Source organism: Daldinia caldariorum (genome assembly GCF_022478825.1).
Source record: "Daldinia caldariorum strain CBS 122874 unplaced genomic scaffold F4812scaffold_5, whole genome shotgun sequence".
Lineage (NCBI taxonomy): Eukaryota > Fungi > Ascomycota > Sordariomycetes > Xylariales > Hypoxylaceae > Daldinia > Daldinia caldariorum.
Genome location: NW_025953041.1, coordinates 140,549 through 158,179, shown reverse-complemented (window position 1 = coordinate 158,179; position 17,631 = coordinate 140,549). Strand labels below are relative to the sequence as shown.

Below are 17,631 nucleotides of genomic sequence, written 5' to 3'. Positions count from 1 at the left end.
GGTTTCCGTCGCGGCAGGCATAAAAACAGCAAGAATTGATAAAAGAAAATTTTATGAAAATTAATGATTATAAATGGCCCTCCCAAAAAAACACACAAAAGCAGACGAAAGACGATTAAATCCTGAACAATACCCAGGAAGCACATCGTCACAGTCGACTAACCCTTATTTGCAATGGAGAAGTTCCTCAAAAATCCGTTAAGGATATCGACAAGCAGTGCTCAGGTACCTGATATTCAGTTCTTACCATAGGTATTTACAAAAGCTGAATCTACGCATCTATATGCATCCACGTCCGAATTATATCTACTACCACCTATTCCATACCGAATTAGGAGGTAGTTATCTCTCGAGAGCCCAAACAGGGGTCAGTAACTACCTAGGTACCTATGTAGCGCGCGTTGAAAAGCTTTCTCTGTTAAATACCTAGGTAGGTATGGCTTGTGCTTAAAGCAATAACGAAAACTGGCCATTCAAGTCACTTCCCGAATAAATCTAAGCGAAACTGACTGGTTAGCGAGATCCTGCTCTTAAGGTTCAGCTTACTGACCCCTGTTTGAGCCCTCGAGAGACCTGGTAGGCATAAACTCACCATCTTTGGTCTCCTATTTCTTCTAACCCCAGACCTTAGCCACGTCGACTTTCCACTTAAAACTCTTAGATTACCTGACACCTAGACCTCAGCCCTATAAAGGTGATCTGCTCTTCTATTTTCCTGGTAAACAGTGATGATTTGAGCGAAGAGTTTGATTACCTATAGGTTAGGTACCTCCCACTTTCATAATCATGGAAGCGCAGGATTCCTCTCATTTTAACCAAGCGCCTCAAGCGTCTTGGATATCATCCCAGCTGCTTCATAACAACATGGATTTTCTCCGACAACTGTTGAACGCCCTCGGCGGTTTCTTATTAGCCATCGTGGTTATGCGAACCGTCACGTTTGTGTCTGAACTTCGGCGTCATAGAAGCTTGATGAAAAAGTTGAAAGATCTGGGAAAGGTGAGCTACTCTCCGCTTCTTCCTTTCATTACATTAGGTACCTACCTATGCGCATTACCTTACGCCTTAATAGCCGATGCCAGAGTACAGCACTCTTTTAGGCCATCTCCTAGCAGCTAAGACTGCTGCTGACGAGCTTCCGCCCGGTGCACATAGCACTTACATTCTTGACCGGATAGCTAAGAAGCTAGACGGAGGAGATGGCCCACCGGCATATTACTTTGATACCTACCCTATCAGCGTTCCTTTGCTTGTCGTAAGGGACCCTTATATTGCCAATCAGGCGACCAGTCATCCCTGGGTATCGGCCGAGAAGCCTGCTATACTTAATGATTGGTTTGCACCTATCTCAGGAAAAGGAGGCCTCAATCTCTTTACCCAGAATGGGCAGGAATGGAAAACCGACCATAATATTTTCCTACCTTTCTTCAACAACAGCAATCTCGATGCCACCATGCCTGTGGTAGTTGAACAGCTAGTCGTTTTTCGCGAAATTATCCGGAAAGAAGCTCGCACAGGAGGTTTATTTCGCTTTGAACCGTTGGCACTATCTCTTATGAACGACATCATTGGGCTCGTGGTGTTTAATGCTGAGCTGGGCAACCAGACCTCCGGCTCTCACCCTCTCTCGAATGCCATGCTTCGCCAACTTGCATTGAAATTTGGGGCAAATCAAGTTATGGATAACATTGGCCAGCTCAATCCCCTGAGGGCTTTCAGTGTTTGGAACAACAGCCGTTTCTTGAACCAGCAGATTCGCGCGCAAATTACGAAGCGTGTTGACGCGTTCCGGAACGCCAAGGCACGTCACGAACAATCAGCGTTTAATTCGATCCTTGATCAAGCTCTAGAGACGTATTACTCCCAGCCGGGCCGAAAGGTGTCCGATCCACTCGATAATAAATTTATGGATTCACTGTGCGCCCAGCTTCGCATGTTCTTCTTCGCTGGATACGATTCTACCGCGAGCACAATGGTTACCTGCTGTTATTTGATTTGGAAATACCCAGAGGTCCTAGCCAAGCTCCGCGCTGAACACGATGAAGTTTTTGGGCGAAACATTGCAGCGTGTCCGGATATAATCGCCGAGAACCCATCCATACTCAACTCTCTACCGTATACATTAGCCGTGATAAAAGAGACACTACGGCTCTTCCCTCCCGCTAGTGGCATTCGAATGGGCTGCAAGGATTTGGTCTTGAAAGGGCGTGATGGTACTGAGTATCCCACTGAGGGCTATGCCGTCCAGATAAGCCATTTTAGTATTCACCGAAACCCTCAATGCTGGTCCCAACCACTCGAGTTTCTACCCGAGCGGTTCCTCGTAGGGCCAGATCACGAACTTTACCCAGAGAAAGGAGCTTGGCGTACCTTCGAGTATGGAACTCGCAACTGCACTGGCCAGGCCTTTGTTCTGAAGGAGGTCAAGGCCTTCCTCGCTATTATATGCAGAGAATTTGACTTCCAGCAGTGCTATGACGAGGTGTATGCCGGAGAAAAACTGGATCTGACGAACGTGGATAATGAAAAGGCATACTTGATAGAGCGCGGCTCTGCGCATATACGCGGCGAGTTTCCTTGTCGAGTATCGCTAAGTGGATACATCCCTGAGGAAGTGCGGTGATGGCGAGCTCTAAATTCTAGAAATACATCTTCCCTTGAACATCATAAGGGGTCCCCTCTCAAACCGTTGGTCTTATGAAATCTCACTAAATAATAGGGACTTTTTTATACCATCGAAGCTGATTCCTGATTCCGACAGTGAATGAATATAAGGCTTTCATGTCTGTCATGTATCGATATTGCGGGATAATATGTATATTGCATCGCGAATTATCTACCTACCTCTAGCGCATTACACCTATAGACCCCGGACCCCCGAATTAGAACGAAGGTGATACAGCTCTCAGGCTTAATTTTTCAGATGTGCTTCGGTCGGAATGAGAACTGGTTCTTCTCCAGAAGAGGATCCCTCCTCTTCTATGTTTGCTGCCTTTCTAGAGCTGGATATAGATATTAGTAAATAAATTGAAATAAAGATAAGATGACACTCACTCTCGGCGATACAATAAAATCGCAACAATAAATCCAAGCCACAATAGCACGTGGAATGTTAATGCGACCGGCCATCCGATGCGCCATCTTGGAGCACCATTGGGTCCGGCAGTGGGGAAGAGCAAAAGGGGTACCCAAATGTTGAACGAATAACCAAAAGTCATCATTGCGCCCTAGGATTCTATTTGTCAGTCATCATATTTACTTGTCATTATTCGCCGTGGTCTGCAGTCCCCTTCGTAAGGGAGAGATGTATTCACTCACCATAATAAGAGCCCTTTCTTCTGAGTCACCCTTCACGACAGTATTAACCGTGGAGTATAGGACTGGACTAAGGCACCCTGATACACCAAACAGATACCACGCGACAAACCTACGGGTTCTGGTTAGCATGTAAAATATGAAAAGGAGACGGAGTGTAATCGACGAAAAGGGGGGGTTACATACTTGAGAGGTTTCGGAATCTCCCAAATAATCATGCAAATAGACGAGAACACAATGCATGTCGTCGCACTAGTATAAACGGTCCACGAAGGATAGATAGCTGCCAGGGTAGTTCCCAACCACGACGCCAAGATGTTTATGGCGTATGTAACGGTAGGCAGCTGATTGATTTGGACCACCGAGAAGCCTTCTTCCTTCAGCCAGAGGTTCATATATGAATCTGGATAGCTGGAGATAATCATGCAGCTAACAGGCGATTAGAATGACGATGCGGCAACTTGAGATCGAACTCCGTATTAGGGCGGTGACTTACATATAACAGAACACGAAAACCCATATATGCCAGCGTCCGAGAGTGCGTTTGAACACGTCGAGTCCTAGCTTCCCCGGCTTACGGACCTTGGCCCGTTCCAGCCGTTCCTTCGCAAGAGTGATCTCGTCGTTGGTAAAGTAGAATGGCTTTGGCGAGTCAGGAATTCCAGGGAAGACTAGAAATCCGACCACCGCGATTGGAAGAGTGAATATACCGTCAATGATGAACAACCATCTTAATGGGACCATGGTGGTTAGCATTTCATTTGTATTGGAGCTAGGTAAAAGCTTTCTTACCTCCACCCAGGCATCCCGCCGACACCAGATAAATTGGTATATGCCGCTGCTTGTAAGTATCCGCTAACCATAGTTCCAAGAGGGTTACATATGAACCAAGTTCCGGCTCGCTTGAACAATTCAGGACCGCTATACCATGATCCTACATTGTTGTCAATAAGAAGTCACAGGAATCGACTGGTGTAGAGACGAGGCATCTACTATACCCACCTAAGATAAAGTGTGTCCCAGCGAATACGGGAGCTTCCAGCATCCCTACTAAAAAGCGGCACGCATAGAGTTGGTGAACATTGGTAACCCGACTCTGCGCGAAAGTGCAAATGCCCCAAAGAACTTCGAGAGCAGGAAGTAACCAGCGAGCACTGTATTAGAGGTAGATATATTAGCACCACCCCTAAAGCTGTTTCCTGTAAGACTCGCTTAATAGTATTTAGGTTAGGTTAGGTACTTACAGTTGAGGCCGCGACATGAGTAGCATGCCTGGAATTTGAAATATCACATAAGCTACGTAGTAGCAAACGTTGAAGTAGTTCAGCTCATTGCCGTATAGTCCAAATTCCTCTTTCAGACCGCTGACATAGGCATTGCTAATATTTGTTTGATCTTTGAAGGGTTATTCTCTTATAGTTCTATGCTAAACGGAGTATTTTCGCAGAATAAGAGCTAACCTAAAAACTTAACGAAGACTAGCACTTTTGTCAGAATAGGTTACAATACCATCAACATGGCAAGGACAGTGTTACTTACAACATAGACAGGCAAATATTAAGATAGATAAGTCAAGCTTAAACAGAAGCCTAGATATTGTTAGGAGAGAAGTTCCAACGACAACCACCACAGCTCAAAGATATAGGTAGGTAGACTCACTTTCGCTCTGCTATAGGGTAATCAGAAGGGTACCAATTGAAAATCTCCTTGATAAGGCCGAATAGGGAGAGCCTCTGGCCTGGTTTCGTTATTGTCATTGTAGTGCTGAGCTGAATAAGACTGCTCAAGGCTTACCAAGGAAGAGATTGTCACTCCTGAGTTACACGAGGACATGAAGGTTACTTGTCACTCTATAAACCTAAGTCATAGAGCCGATGGGCACTTGTCTTATTTTAAGGTGTGATTCTACCCTACAACTCTAGCTTACCTAGCCCAGGGTCTTAAGAGACGTCAGGGTCTATTAGTGCCAAGGAGATAAGTGAAGTCTACTTTGGCGACATAATCTACTTAGATATGTCGGGTTATCTCCGTTGAGTCCTAATAGTGTTACATTGGTTGTGATGAGGGGTATGGTGATGTGCGATGGCGTGCTCACCATCCGCTTCAAATATGTGGACGCTACTGGCGTATTGTAACTTCACGATACGGCGAGTGCATCTATACTTCCTTATCCCCACATACACAATATCTTCCCCAAGTTACGCTATAGTCATAGAACACGTTAATTGGTAGATGGACTTATAGTTTATCGGTAGACTAGCTTCGCTGACCTTGCAGGACATGGAACTCCCCATTTAACCAGTTAAGACTATAAAACGAATTGTAAGAGATATGAATAAGAGTTTAATTCCAGGTGTGTTGAGTCTAGAGACTAGTGAGTATATAAGATTTGAATATGCCCCGCGCTTTGATGCACACATCCGAGCCCGCAGCTTTTAACAGCGTATATTGAGATTTATAACCATTACCCAAAATGCCGGGTCGTATAATCGATCGTTATGAACATGTTCCTGTGACACAGGAAGACCGTAAGCCCTGAATTCACACCGACTAGGTACCTTCAATGTTTCAGTTAATAACTCGGCCTGCTATAGTTGACTGGGCCGACCTTGTTACATTAGACTTGAGTCTATATGAGCAACCAGGAGGCAAAGAAGAGCTGGTAAAGCAGCTCGACCATGCGGTTCGGCATGTTGGTATGTCTGCAGTGACTACCCAGCATCCCAGATATCACAAGTTCTCACATAGCCATCGTAGGATTCTTCTACGTCAAGAACTTCAATATACCTCAGAAAGAAGTCGACCGCCAGTTCGCTCTAGGACGGGAGTTCTATGCGCTTCCATTAGAGGAGAAATTGAAGTATTATAATAAGCAAGACCTCGAAAGTGGCGAATATAACGGATATAGGCCGGCGGGCCATCGGGTGTAAGTGGCCCGACTCCATTCCCTTGACCCTACGGGGAAATCGGGCTGACATTTCGTTACTTTAGGCTTGGAAATGGCGTGAAGGATAACGTCCAAGTATACAACATACCCAAGTTTGACGGATTTCACCACCGCGAGCACCCCTCTGTTCTACAGAATAATATCAAGGAGATCGAAGCCTTCTCCAGGGTAAGCCAACCATCAGATCCTTTCACATAACGTGCACTTACCATAAAATCACTAGAAATGCCACGAGGAAGTTGTCGTCAAACTCCTACGTCTCTTCGCGATCTTGCTTGAGCTTCCCGACGAGGACCAGCTAGTTCGGGACCATCTCTACGACGCCAAAGGAGAAGACCATCTGCGGTACATGCACTACGCGGCGCGGAGCCCCGAAGAGAACGCCAAGGTGGCCAACCTGTACGGGCCGGGGCACACCGATCTGGGCACGGTGACTCTCCTATTCAGACAGCCGGTAGCCGCGCTCCAGATTTTGAACTCGGCCGGAGAGTGGAAGTGGGTGAAGCCGCAAGACGGCACCATCACGATCAACACGTGCGACGCGCTGACCGCGCTGACGGGCGGCCTGATCAAGTCCAGCGTGCACAGGGTGCACACGCCGCCCGCGGACCAGGCGCACATCGACCGCCTGGGCGTGCTGTACTTCGCGCGCCCGAATAACCACGTGGTGCTGGATCCGATTGCGAACAGCCCTCTTCTGCAGCGGCTCGGGTTGACCAGCAACGCGTTTACGGAGTTGGGGCAGCATCTGACTACGAAGCAGTGGGTCAAGGCGCGACAGACGCAACAGCAGCGGCCCCGCGTCACCGCCAAGATCTCCACCGATGGCAAGTACGAGTACGAGAAGAAGGACTTGGAGATCTTACCTGGGCTGCACGCTCTGATTCATAACTGAGTGGGAGATATCCGCAACTACCTACCCAAGATACCTAGGTAGCCTATATGTTACCTTGAGGATAACCATTGAGATTTAGCTGGTGAGAAGAATGAATGAATGAAATGAATTGCGAATAGTATACCGAGAGATGATTGTATTCGAATTTCTTATTGAAGTCAGGTACCCGATATTACCTTGGTGCGTACTAACGAAGCCTAACTTCAATACGATGATCACAGTAAGAATACTCGTTACACTGGAATCCGATAAGAGGTATGCAGTAATAGTTCGGTTCAGAGTAAAATCATATAATAACTTTAACAAGTATGTATTTTTCGTATCATCCATCTTACACGTTAACCGACATATAACCCGTGCCGACCAAAATTAGAACCGAAATATCCCTGGAAACACCAACCAGACATGCCAATCCAAAATACCCACTCCCCCCTTTTTTCCTTTTTTTGGAAAATAAGAAAACAAAAAAGCCTTATTCATTCGCCTCGTAATAAATTCTTCCGCCACTAAGGAATCTTTAGCTGCCTCCAATGTTCAGCTTCTGCAGCTTCTCCTTAACACGCTCCTCCGGCCACGACCACTGGCTCAGGAACAGGGGGTCGACGCCGTGCTCGAATGAGTAGTTGGCGGCGGCGACCTGCTGGCTCTTGAGGGCGTCGCGGGCGGTAGCGCCGCGGTTCCCGAGCGAGGGCATGCGGTCGATGGCGTCCATGGCCAGGCTGAAGCGGTCGGTCTGGTTGCGGATGGCGAGCTCGAGGGGCGTGTCGATGTTGCCCTTCTCCTTGTAGCCGCGCACGTGGATGTTCACGCTTCCGGGCCGCTTGTACGTCAGCCGGTGGACGAGCCACGGGTACGAGTGGAAGTTGAAGATGATCGGCTTGTTGTCCGTGAATAGCGCGACCCATTCTTTGTCCGTCAGGCCGTGCGGGTGGTCCGTGTGGTGAATCAGCTTGAACAGGTCGACGACGTTGACGCACCGCACCTTCAGGTCGGGGAAGTGCTGTAGGAGGAGATCGATGGCGGCGAGCGACTCGTTGGTGGAGACGTCGCCGCAGCTGGCCATGATGAGGTCGGGCTCCTCGCCGGCGTCGGTGGAGAACTGAGGCCAGATGCCGATACCCTTTGTGCAGTGCTCGATCGCCTGTTCCATCGTGAGGTATTGGATGTGGGGTTGCTTGTCTGCGACGACTACGTTCACGTAGTTCTGCGACCGGAAGCAGTGGTCCATGACGGAAAGGAGGCAGTTTCCGTCAGGAGGGAGGTAGATGCGGACTACTTCGGGGCTCTTGTTGCAGATGACGTCGAGGAAGCCAGGATCTTGGTGTGTGAAACCGTTGTGGTCTTGCCTCCAGACGACGGCAGTCAAGAGGATGTTTAGTGAGGGGACCTTCACACGCCACTCAACCTCTAAACATTTCTCGATCCATTTGCAGTGCTACAAAGAGTGTTAGGAATAATTGGTCAAAGGGGTAATCTAACGGATAAACGTACCTGGTTTACCATGGAGTCGATGACATGGATGAACGGCTCGTAGCTGTTAAGCATACCGTGCCTACCACTTAAGATATAACCTTCTAGCCAACCTTCGCAGGTATGCTCAGACAATATTTCCATGACTCTTCCGAAAGGAGATAGGTTGCCACCGTCCTCGTCTTCTTCAAAGTACTCGCCCATCCATACCTTCTTGCCGGCCTCGTATACGGCAGCTAGCTTGTTGGATTCGGTCTCATCAGGACCCATTAGACGGAAGTTGTTAGGGTTGTTCTTGATGATATCACGTAGGAACTTGGCGAAGTTAGCCATGCTACCCTCCATAGTGGCACCCGTCTTGTCCACTTTGATGGCGTAGTCTCGGAAGTCGGGCATCTTTAGCGGGACGGCCACCAATCCACCGTTAGCAACGGGGTTTGCGCTCATGCGTTTGTTACCAGTAGGACATAATGCTTTCAGTTCGGCGGAGATTCTGCCTTCTTTGCCGAATAAGCGCTCCGGTTCATAACCACGCATCCATTCCTCGAGGATCTTAAGGTCAGCCGGGTTCGTGGTAGTGTCGGTGATGGGCACCTGGTGAGAACGCCAGAAACCACTAAGATAGTGTCCATTAACCTTGCGCGGCGCCGTCCATCCCTTTGGTGTTCGCAGGATGATCATGGGCCACCGCGGGCGGAAAGGCTTGCCAGAGTCACGAGCCTCTTTCTGATATTTGCGAATTTCCTGAACACAGTGTTCGAGGGTAGCGGCCATAGCTTGGTGCATCGACTCAATCTCTTCACCCTCGACGAAGTACGGCTGCCAGCCGTATCCGTAGAAGAGCTGTTCAATCTCCTTGTGCGAGATACGAGCAAGTACAGTAGGGTTGTTAATCTTGTAGCCGTTCAGGTGAAGTACTGGGAGGACGGCACCATCGCAGATGGGGTTTAGAAACTTGGTGCTATGCCAGGCGGTGGCTAGTGGACCGGTCTCGGCTTCACCATCACCGACCATTGTCAAGGTGATCAAGTTTGGGTTGTCGAAAACGGTACCGAAGGCATGGGAGATGGAATAACCAAGCTCTCCACCTTCGTGGAGACTACCGGGAGTCTCGGGAGTAGCATGCGATCCTACACCTCCAGGAAAACTGAACTGCTTGAAGAAGACCTGCATGCCAACAGTGTCCTCAGACTTCTGAGGGTAAACTTCAGAATAGGTGCCCTCAAGGTAGGCTTGGGAAATGACGGCAGGGGCACCATGGCCCGGACCAGAGACGAAGAGAGCATCGAGGTCGTACTTCTTAATCAATCTGTTGAAGTGCATATATGTGAAAATCTGGCCGGGCGCAGATCCGAAGTGACCCAGCTGACGGCCTTTGATATGCTCAACCTTTAACGGTTCTCGGAGGAGAGGGTTCTCCTTCAGGTAGATCATACCAAGACATAGATATAAGCTGGCCTTAAAGAAATCGTTATACTTCTCGATCTCTTCCTTTGAGAGAGGCTCGCCCTCTACCGTGGAGCGAGCCTTGCCGAACGGCCGGATCTCCTCGATCTCGGCCTGGTGTGTAACTGTCATTGTGTTTTGGTGTCTTCGACTCCTAAGTGTACCTATTCGGTAAGGGCGTCGACTTTCCAGTCAAAAGACACTTAGAATAAGCTTGAGTCTCTGCAGTGAGGTCCTCTGAGTAGCCCAAGCTGTCGTGTCTTTATATGTCTTTATATAAAGAAGGGGATCTTGTGATGATGGCTTACTAGTGGAATGGATAGGATGGCGTTGATGATGGTGACTACCTTAGGTAGGGAGGTACTTATAAGGCAATATTCCCGAGGCGTTGGCAACTATTACAATTACTACTCTAAGGTCGTAGTTGGGTCGTCCAGGTCCGCAACGTCTGTAACGTCCGCAAAATGTCACATGGACTGCTAACTCATGTGAGTGATTCTACTTGGGCTGGATGCGTGTAATTACTATCATTGGACTCGGTGGAAAGCGAATACCAATCCAAAGCACCGGGTATGTGAGTAACGTGCAACTATGAGTCTATGACATTATAGCGTGGTAATAGCCTGATCAGTAAGTATAGTGAGCAGGTCTACAGCGATTCTAGGCGGCGAGAAACAGTAGCTGATAGACGGAGTTGCATGCGGAATACGGCATCTTAGTGGTTGATTTAATATAATGGGCCGACGGTGGGCTGATTCCTACTCCCTAAATCCCATTTACGTCATACATTTTCTACTCCCATCCGTGAAGCCCTCACTCCGAGCCGACTCTCCGGGTTCCCCTCCATTTTTACCATTTTTGTCTTACTCTTATTTTACTCCCACATATCCATCGACCAACCATACTGTTTGCGTCTTACCCCTCTAAGGCTCATGGGGTCCAGACTTCAGACGGGGTAAGGGTACTGGGGTTTTACGCATCCAGTTCCTAACAATCCCATCTAGATTCCCATCCTTGGCTTGGCTATCTAAGTACTCTTTAGGGATACAGATACACATGGCTGAGAGATACTTAAATGAAGTACCTAACCTTCCTGTGAGTATCAGTCGATATTGATGACCCGATAGGGATTAACAACTAGCTGGATTATCCTTTATGAATAACTTCTTGTCCTAAGCATCGGCCGTAGGAGATCTGCGACCTTTTGCTTCCGGGATGATATTGGCCGATTTACCCATCTTCAAATGTTCAAATGTAAGAAAGCATCAGAAACAAATCATTGATCAGTGATTAAACATACGACCTAAGAGAAATTCTAGAATTAGTTGGGTTTTCGTTGTAGATTCCTCGTATCGAGTGCTGAGCATGGCAGTTTGTCGTAGAATTCGTCTGTTCCCGTGATAACTCTCTGGAATGAGATGTCAACAACAGCCAGCGCCTAGATTAATTTCTTTCGCGATTTCCTTTTTTTCCCTTCCCCTCTACTTTCAACATCTCCACGCACGCTTATCATTCCTCATCTTCCAATAACTAGCAGAGTATGATTTCGCCAATAAAGCACCAATGCTTAAGCGTCGCAGCCGTTTATGCCGGACGCGAGAACCAACACGCTGAGTATCGCGAGCGAATGATAGGATTTTACCCCAGTTCGAAGGACGCTCTAACTCTATTTGCAGCCTAGAGCACCACGTATCCTGGACGGCCGGCACCGCTCCGCCTATTTCTACCCTTTGGATTGATACGGAACGCCGATTGCCGAGTTTTCGCGACTAACGAAAGCGACGAACAATGGGAAACAAATTACTTCCAGCAGGGGAAACCAGGGAACTTCTTTGTCATTTAGCAAATGGTTGACTCTTCGATGCACGAACATTCCATCACTATTATCAACAACTAGAAGAATTTGGTGAGATGGGAAATCTTCATCTTATCCATCTTCCTTCTTCAATTTACACTGTACAGACTAAACGAAAAAAAAAAGGTTACTTCGTGCGGGATGAACCGCTTGCATGTGAAAGAGAATTTCACCAGGCGAATTCAAAGAGCGAGGTTAAGGATTAAGTTGTAGCTCGAAACTTTTGCGGAATGCTCGGGCAAATGGAACACATCCATGATTTATCATCTACGAAAAAAATGGGATGTATTTTTATTCGTTGAAGCAAGCTTGTAGAGAAAACTACTAAAGGTAGAAGAAGCTATAAGTAACGATAAGTTAGAATAGTATCTTCAGCAAACTCTTAGAGTGATGGATGATAAAATTAACATTAAAGATGAAGTTATGTTGATGTTTCAATGCCTGTTATTTCGGATCATCTACCCTAATACTTTCCTATTGCCCAAATCAATCACATATTGTTATGGTGAAGTTCCGTAGAAAAGCTTAATCTTATTCTAAACATTGTAAGACACGCGAAATTGACTGGATTTCTACTATACACACGTCAACAAATTAGAAGTATATTATATTATCATAATTGAACGGGGGCGATTTGCAAGCAGTATATATAATAGAGATAAACGAAGATTTAATAAAATTTGATTTAAGATTGACTCGTTAGAGAAAATTAAGGAGCGATCAACCCATGGCGATTCAAAAAAAATTGTATATTAAATCTACATTTGTAAGGGGAGATTGGATAATGTCTAATAACACTCGGAAAAGGGTTTAAAGTGCACCGAAGATTCAAAATTCAAACCTACTTAGACCCAACCTAGCCTTTAGACTTTATTCTCTTAGGTATAAATGAGTGGTTAAGAGACGACTTTCAGGTACAGTTGCATGATATCTTAGCGTAGAATGTATATATGAGAAGCCTTCTTCCTCACTCATACAGTTGGTATACTAAGTCAATATGCCAGTACCTACAGCTCATATACCGTATCTTTTAGAGTTTGAAATAGCTATTCACGTAGAGGATTTCTGGTATTGTATATAATAACTACCTCTAACCTAGGTTATATCTTATTGGCTGGATGGTCCTAGGACGTAGAAATCCTTATGATATGGCTAAAGGGGGTTGTAACTTCTGGAGAGTTTTGCGATTTGAAACGTTAGCTGGGGAGCTACTGGAGCAACTTCACAACATGTCAAGTTATGTCAAATATCATCTAGTAAGAATTATAGAACCTCTTTTTATCATTACTGTCCTCGAAATCACCGACACCTAATCCTAGAGCTATCGAGCCCAATTTCAAGCATGAACCGCTCTCTATATACAGTCTTCGGATTCATCAGCTGAAGCACGAACTCAGAGATGGGCAGCCATACTTATCTATCGAAACTTATGAACGCCAGCACGTACCGGAGTATATTTCTATATCATATCACTGGGGTCAGGAGCCTGAATCCGAGTTACTTTATCTGGACGGTCAAGCATTTCTTGTGCGGCCGAACATATCTCAGCTATTACTCCATCTGTGTCATACCGCTTTCCTCAAGATTCCTAAGCTATTAATTTCAAGAAGGGGAAGTGTGACATAGGAATGAAATAATGAAGTACTAAAAGTTTCTTGTCAAACGACGATAGTCAACATATACCCCGGCATATGGCACGATCTATTTAAAATAGTAGGCTTGCTGCCTATGAGCCCCACTAAAATGCCCTCCATTTCTTATATCATCTCCTACCTGTAGATATTTCTTCACCTTTATCTCGTTTTTCCCTCTGAACTCAAACATCCTTTGACTACCTAGGTACCTGGTACCTATGATACAACACTGCCAACATGGATAAATGGCCTCAAGAGCTTTATGACCGCGTCATTTTCTTCTGCTTAAAGCGTATACATGCTTCTAACCCAGCTTTTTTGGCGCTTGCAACTGTGTCCCGGAAGTTTCAAAACTCGGTGGAGAGCCATTCCTTTCGAAGGCTTCTTATTACAGCCACCGAGTCAAAGCTAAATGAGTTAGAACGAATTTTAACCCCTCGGCGTCGTAACTTTCTACGGCAGCTCTCTCTTAAGATGACTCTACCGCCATATTCTTCTAAATACTTTACCGAGTTTGAGACAGACCAAGACCGCAGGGCCAATAATGAGGTTATCACCGCGGCGTTAAAGAGGGTTTTCTATCTGATTTCTACATTATATGGTCAGGATGCCGATATGGAGCCGATACTCGTGCTGAACATCCTGGGAGCATCTTCGCCCTCGGACAAAGGAGTAAGACTATTTTTGCCAAAGGTTCCCGCTGATTATCGATACCAAGTAAGACTGGATCTCAATGAGCAGCGTTATAATTTCTCCCTGCTCGATCTCACATCTGACGTTTCCGACTTCCCACTCCTGCCTTGTGTTCGAGAGTTTACAATTTCTGATGGACGCCGTAATTGGAGTCCGCGTGTCGCAATGCTTCTTTCTACGAAGATGACAAAAGCCGAGAGTATTAGTTGGCATTTGGATCGCCGCGAGGATAGCTGGGGTCGGTACTATAGCATGGATCGCACATACCGGGACGAGCTGGTTAAGAGCATCACCTCGGCAGACCTTCCATCATCTACCAAGAAGTTCCTTTGTCACATAGTTCCGCCGTGGACTGAAAACAGGCAAAAGCTACTTTCCCAGTTCATCGCACCTGGAGATCAAGACCCAGTCAGCCGTGCCTTGCAACACCTTACAAGGAGCTGTTTGACAGTCCATATAATCGCTCCCATACATCACACATTTTACAATTCACTGGCTGATATGGAGGATGACGTTGGGCAATGGAAGAATGTAAAAACTCTAAAGGCCACGGTCTACATGCAAAATCCATCTGGAAAGTGGTTATTTAAGCTCGGAAACGGTTTTATTGAGGACCAAGACTCACTAATTACACTTGATCACCTTCCACCTGGTTATGGGAACACTAATGAGGAGTTGGAGGAACGCGAAAAGTTTTACTACCAACACATGGTCCAGCCAGGTAGACGTGATGACCCTGAGAGAGTTATCCCCGACGATATTGAGCTGAACAGTTTGTTTACAGCTTTCGCACGGGCCTGTTGCCGCTTACCAGTTCTTAGGGAGGCTCCTGTAGAGGTGATGTGCCTGGGTACGGATATTTGACAATATGAGGTTGGGTGTCTGGCGCCAGGGACGCCGTTCCCAAGAGGCAAACAAATGCACTCGCATAACAAAAACTCGTGGAGAGTCTACTTCTATCTCCACCAGTGGAGACCTTCCGAAACTACAATTGAGGAGCTTAAGATGATCGGAAGGATAAGAGATGGGTGTGATCCTGTGTTTCTATGGGGAGAATGAATGCGACGTCGGCCACTGCAACTCATCTTAATCTTCATTGCATTGAACTTATCTCATTTTTAATATTTCGCAATACTTTAGATCATCAATAATATCTATTTTTATGAGCGATATCAATGTCACTCTGAATGTTGGTAGCTACCTACTCATTACTACATAGATCGGTCCATAAGTCAACCCATAGAAGATAGAGAAAAAGATCTTCGGAGTCAATTCTAGTGAGGTCATTCTCCAATATACCCACGAGAAAGATGAGTAGCATTAAGTAGCATTGAAGAAGGTCTATATGACTCTGGCATATCGCACATTCTATTTTCAATGAGTCCGCATAAAATCACGCCACGCTCAACTTACCGTTGCATCCCTGGTGAGCGAAGATCAAAGGTTTCTTTGTAACCCTACAGTTTCTTGGCGTTTCTGAGAAAAATCGGACATACGGAATGGGGAGACCAAAAAAGCCTAGAATCAGGCACTGGTGAGCGAGAATGAAAATTTTAAGAAGAGTATGAAACCAGTTGCGAGTTAATTTATTTCCCCTATATCCATATGTAAACGTCCCCAATATGAATAAATATAAAGGCAGTCCATAGAATCCTGTGAGGAGTAAGGACCTCAGAAGCTCATTAACCGCTTCATAGACTGAGCTCGTGGTTCATTTCAGTTGGGGCTGCTAACCATAAATGATCGCGGATCTACTCATGATCAACACAAAGGGAGAATCTCATGGCTACCTTTCATTTCGTAGCCCTGTCGTGTTACCAGATACAGACGAAATCTCGACGTAGTAAGCTCCGCCACGACATTGACTTCAGCCGCTTCAGTCTAAGTAGATGTAACCGTACGGATCTAGGTAGGCCGGGGTGCATTTACCATTGCGTCGATATACGTGTGGGGACCAACCAGCACTCGGGTAATCTACTCTTTGGCATTACCAAAATCTTGGTTCGCTCCTCTTCACGTTCCGCTGCCTTGTGAAAACGACAACTGCCGATGCCTATAGTAGATAGGCGACGGACGGCGCTTGTGGCGGTTAATGGGACCGGACGGAACTCTGGAAATGGTCGCCAGTGTGACGATGTCGAGATATATAAGGCGCTTACTCGCTTAAGCACTGGACTGTCCGCCATAGCTTAGCAGTAGCTCAATTACACGCATATTTTAACTTGCAGCATCCTATTGCTAAGATATAAGTTCACGATGGGATTAGTTTCTCAACTTGCTCTTGTTGTAGCCGCCTTCGCGGGCCACAGCTTCACAGCTTCAGCTTCAGCCAGCGCTAAGTACTGCGATGAGACTACTGGGGTCTGCTACTCTGAAATCTCGGTAGGAGTAGCCCCGATAACTTGGCGCATCGCCATCCCAGCTGTAGATGAGGGTCCTTTCGACGTCCTCCTCCAAGTAGTTGCGCCAAAGACAGTTGGCTGGGCAGGTATCGCCTGGGGAGGCGGTATGCTGTACAATCCCATCACTCTAGGTTGGGCAAATGGAAATAGCACTGTGGCAGCAGCTCGATTTGCGACGTGAGTTATTGAGGTTCTTAAACTGCAAGATAGGACTGACATTTTTCTTAGAGCCCATGTTCAGCCGGAAATATACGAGTCGGCAAACCACACTGTACTTCAGGGGTCAACGGCGAATGCAACTCACTGGACCCTAACTACACTCTGTCAGGGATGCAGTACATGGATCCATAACGGGGGTGCGAGAGAAGCTCTAGATCCCGGAGCGACGGCCGCAAGCTTCGCGTTCGCCGCGTCGGCAGTACCTCCGGTTGACCCGACCGACCCCCTATCCCCTTTCGGCATCCACTCGGAACATGGCATCTTCACATTAGACTTGGCTGCTGCTAAGTCAGAACAGTTCAATTCCTGGGTCGATAAATTGGAAGTAAAGACTTAGCTTGAGTTACTTGCGGTTGAGGTTCTCCCGTTTGTACGATTGAAAGACACAGATAGATGTTGAGTTAATATAAAACTAAGGCGACTTGCCTGCATACTCATCTGCAGAAATGAAATGCGACGCGCAAGACCAAAGAATATTCTGGCATTATTTAAATCATTCGCACGTAATCAGATAATTCCGTGCAAGGTATTTTACGCGTTATGGCCGAGACATGAACCAGGCGTTATACTGAATACTTCAGTGCCGTTAGACGGCATGACGCATATTATGGTAAAGTCCGCAACAATAATTATGCCAAGTTTAAACCCTCGAAGATGCAGTGTTAGTAGCTACAGACTTTCGAAGTTTTGAGAGACACTTGAGCTTTGAAATGAAACATTGTCTATATCCTAGGCTAATTATGGGTTTACGGGGC

General features: G+C 46.5%; 6 protein-coding genes across 6 annotated transcripts; 4 read left to right on the top strand and 2 right to left on the bottom strand.

Moving 5' to 3' along the window:
- The first annotated feature begins 976 nt into the window (after positions 1–976).
- Positions 977–3,053, top strand: F4812DRAFT_422061 (cytochrome P450). Its single transcript, XM_047933617.1, has one exon. The coding sequence runs from the start codon at positions 1,076–1,078 to the stop codon at positions 2,621–2,623; it is 1,548 nt and encodes a 515-aa protein (XP_047791426.1). The 5' UTR covers positions 977–1,075; the 3' UTR covers positions 2,624–3,053.
- F4812DRAFT_470240 (MFS general substrate transporter) lies at positions 2,912–5,072 on the bottom strand (the record flags this gene model as incomplete). The annotated part of the gene is made up of 11 exons (XM_047938954.1): positions 2,912–3,002; positions 3,055–3,227; positions 3,319–3,427; positions 3,502–3,744; positions 3,812–4,045; positions 4,108–4,249; positions 4,318–4,469; positions 4,560–4,710; positions 4,776–4,793; positions 4,855–4,904; positions 4,975–5,072. 11 exons carry the CDS (start codon positions 5,070–5,072, stop codon positions 2,912–2,914), a joined length of 1,461 nt encoding a protein of 486 aa, XP_047791425.1.
- A 557-nt stretch (positions 5,073–5,629) lies between these two features.
- On the top strand, positions 5,630–7,195 carry F4812DRAFT_319577 (Clavaminate synthase-like protein). Its single transcript, XM_047931429.1, has 5 exons — positions 5,630–5,843; positions 5,910–6,011; positions 6,073–6,241; positions 6,307–6,430; positions 6,486–7,195. The coding sequence occupies exons 1-5, from the start codon at positions 5,789–5,791 to the stop codon at positions 7,155–7,157; spliced, it is 1,122 nt and encodes a 373-aa protein (XP_047791424.1). The 5' UTR covers positions 5,630–5,788; the 3' UTR covers positions 7,158–7,195.
- A 220-nt stretch (positions 7,196–7,415) lies between these two features.
- F4812DRAFT_422056 (D-xylulose 5-phosphate/D-fructose 6-phosphate phosphoketolase) lies at positions 7,416–10,887 on the bottom strand. Its single transcript, XM_047933616.1, has 2 exons — positions 8,649–10,887; positions 7,416–8,592 (listed from the first exon to the last, which is right to left on the bottom strand). The coding sequence occupies exons 1-2, from the start codon at positions 10,203–10,205 to the stop codon at positions 7,675–7,677; spliced, it is 2,475 nt and encodes an 824-aa protein (XP_047791423.1). The 5' UTR covers positions 10,206–10,887; the 3' UTR covers positions 7,416–7,674.
- A 2,818-nt stretch (positions 10,888–13,705) lies between these two features.
- Positions 13,706–15,314, top strand: F4812DRAFT_470234 (uncharacterized protein; the record flags this gene model as incomplete). Its single annotated transcript, XM_047938953.1, has 2 exons — positions 13,706–15,092; positions 15,129–15,314. Exons 1-2 carry the CDS (start codon positions 13,800–13,802, stop codon positions 15,312–15,314), a joined length of 1,479 nt encoding a protein of 492 aa, XP_047791422.1. The 5' UTR covers positions 13,706–13,799.
- Positions 15,315–16,511: 1,197 nt separating this feature from the next.
- On the top strand, positions 16,512–17,213 carry F4812DRAFT_470233 (putative iron reductase domain protein; the record flags this gene model as incomplete). Its single annotated transcript, XM_047938952.1, has 2 exons — positions 16,512–16,834; positions 16,886–17,213. The coding sequence occupies 2 exons, from the start codon at positions 16,512–16,514 to the stop codon at positions 17,211–17,213; spliced, it is 651 nt and encodes a 216-aa protein (XP_047791421.1).
- Positions 17,214–17,631: the final 418 nt, after the last annotated feature.

Coding starts and splice junctions, on each gene's coding strand:
- F4812DRAFT_319577 (XM_047931429.1), top strand. CDS start 5,789: ATGCCGGGTCGTATAATCGATCGTTATGAACATGTTCCTGTGACACAG. Junction 5,844..5,909: donor TCCTGTGACACAGGAAGACC/GTAAGCCCTGAA, acceptor GGCCTGCTATAG/TTGACTGGGCCGACCTTGTT. Junction 6,242..6,306: donor AGGCCGGCGGGCCATCGGGT/GTAAGTGGCCCG, acceptor TCGTTACTTTAG/GCTTGGAAATGGCGTGAAGG.
- F4812DRAFT_422056 (XM_047933616.1), bottom strand. CDS start 10,205: ATGACAGTTACACACCAGGCCGAGATCGAGGAGATCCGGCCGTTCGGC. Junction 8,593..8,648: donor TCGACTCCATGGTAAACCAG/GTACGTTTATCC, acceptor CACTCTTTGTAG/CACTGCAAATGGATCGAGAA.
- F4812DRAFT_422061 (XM_047933617.1), top strand. CDS start 1,076: ATGCCAGAGTACAGCACTCTTTTAGGCCATCTCCTAGCAGCTAAGACT.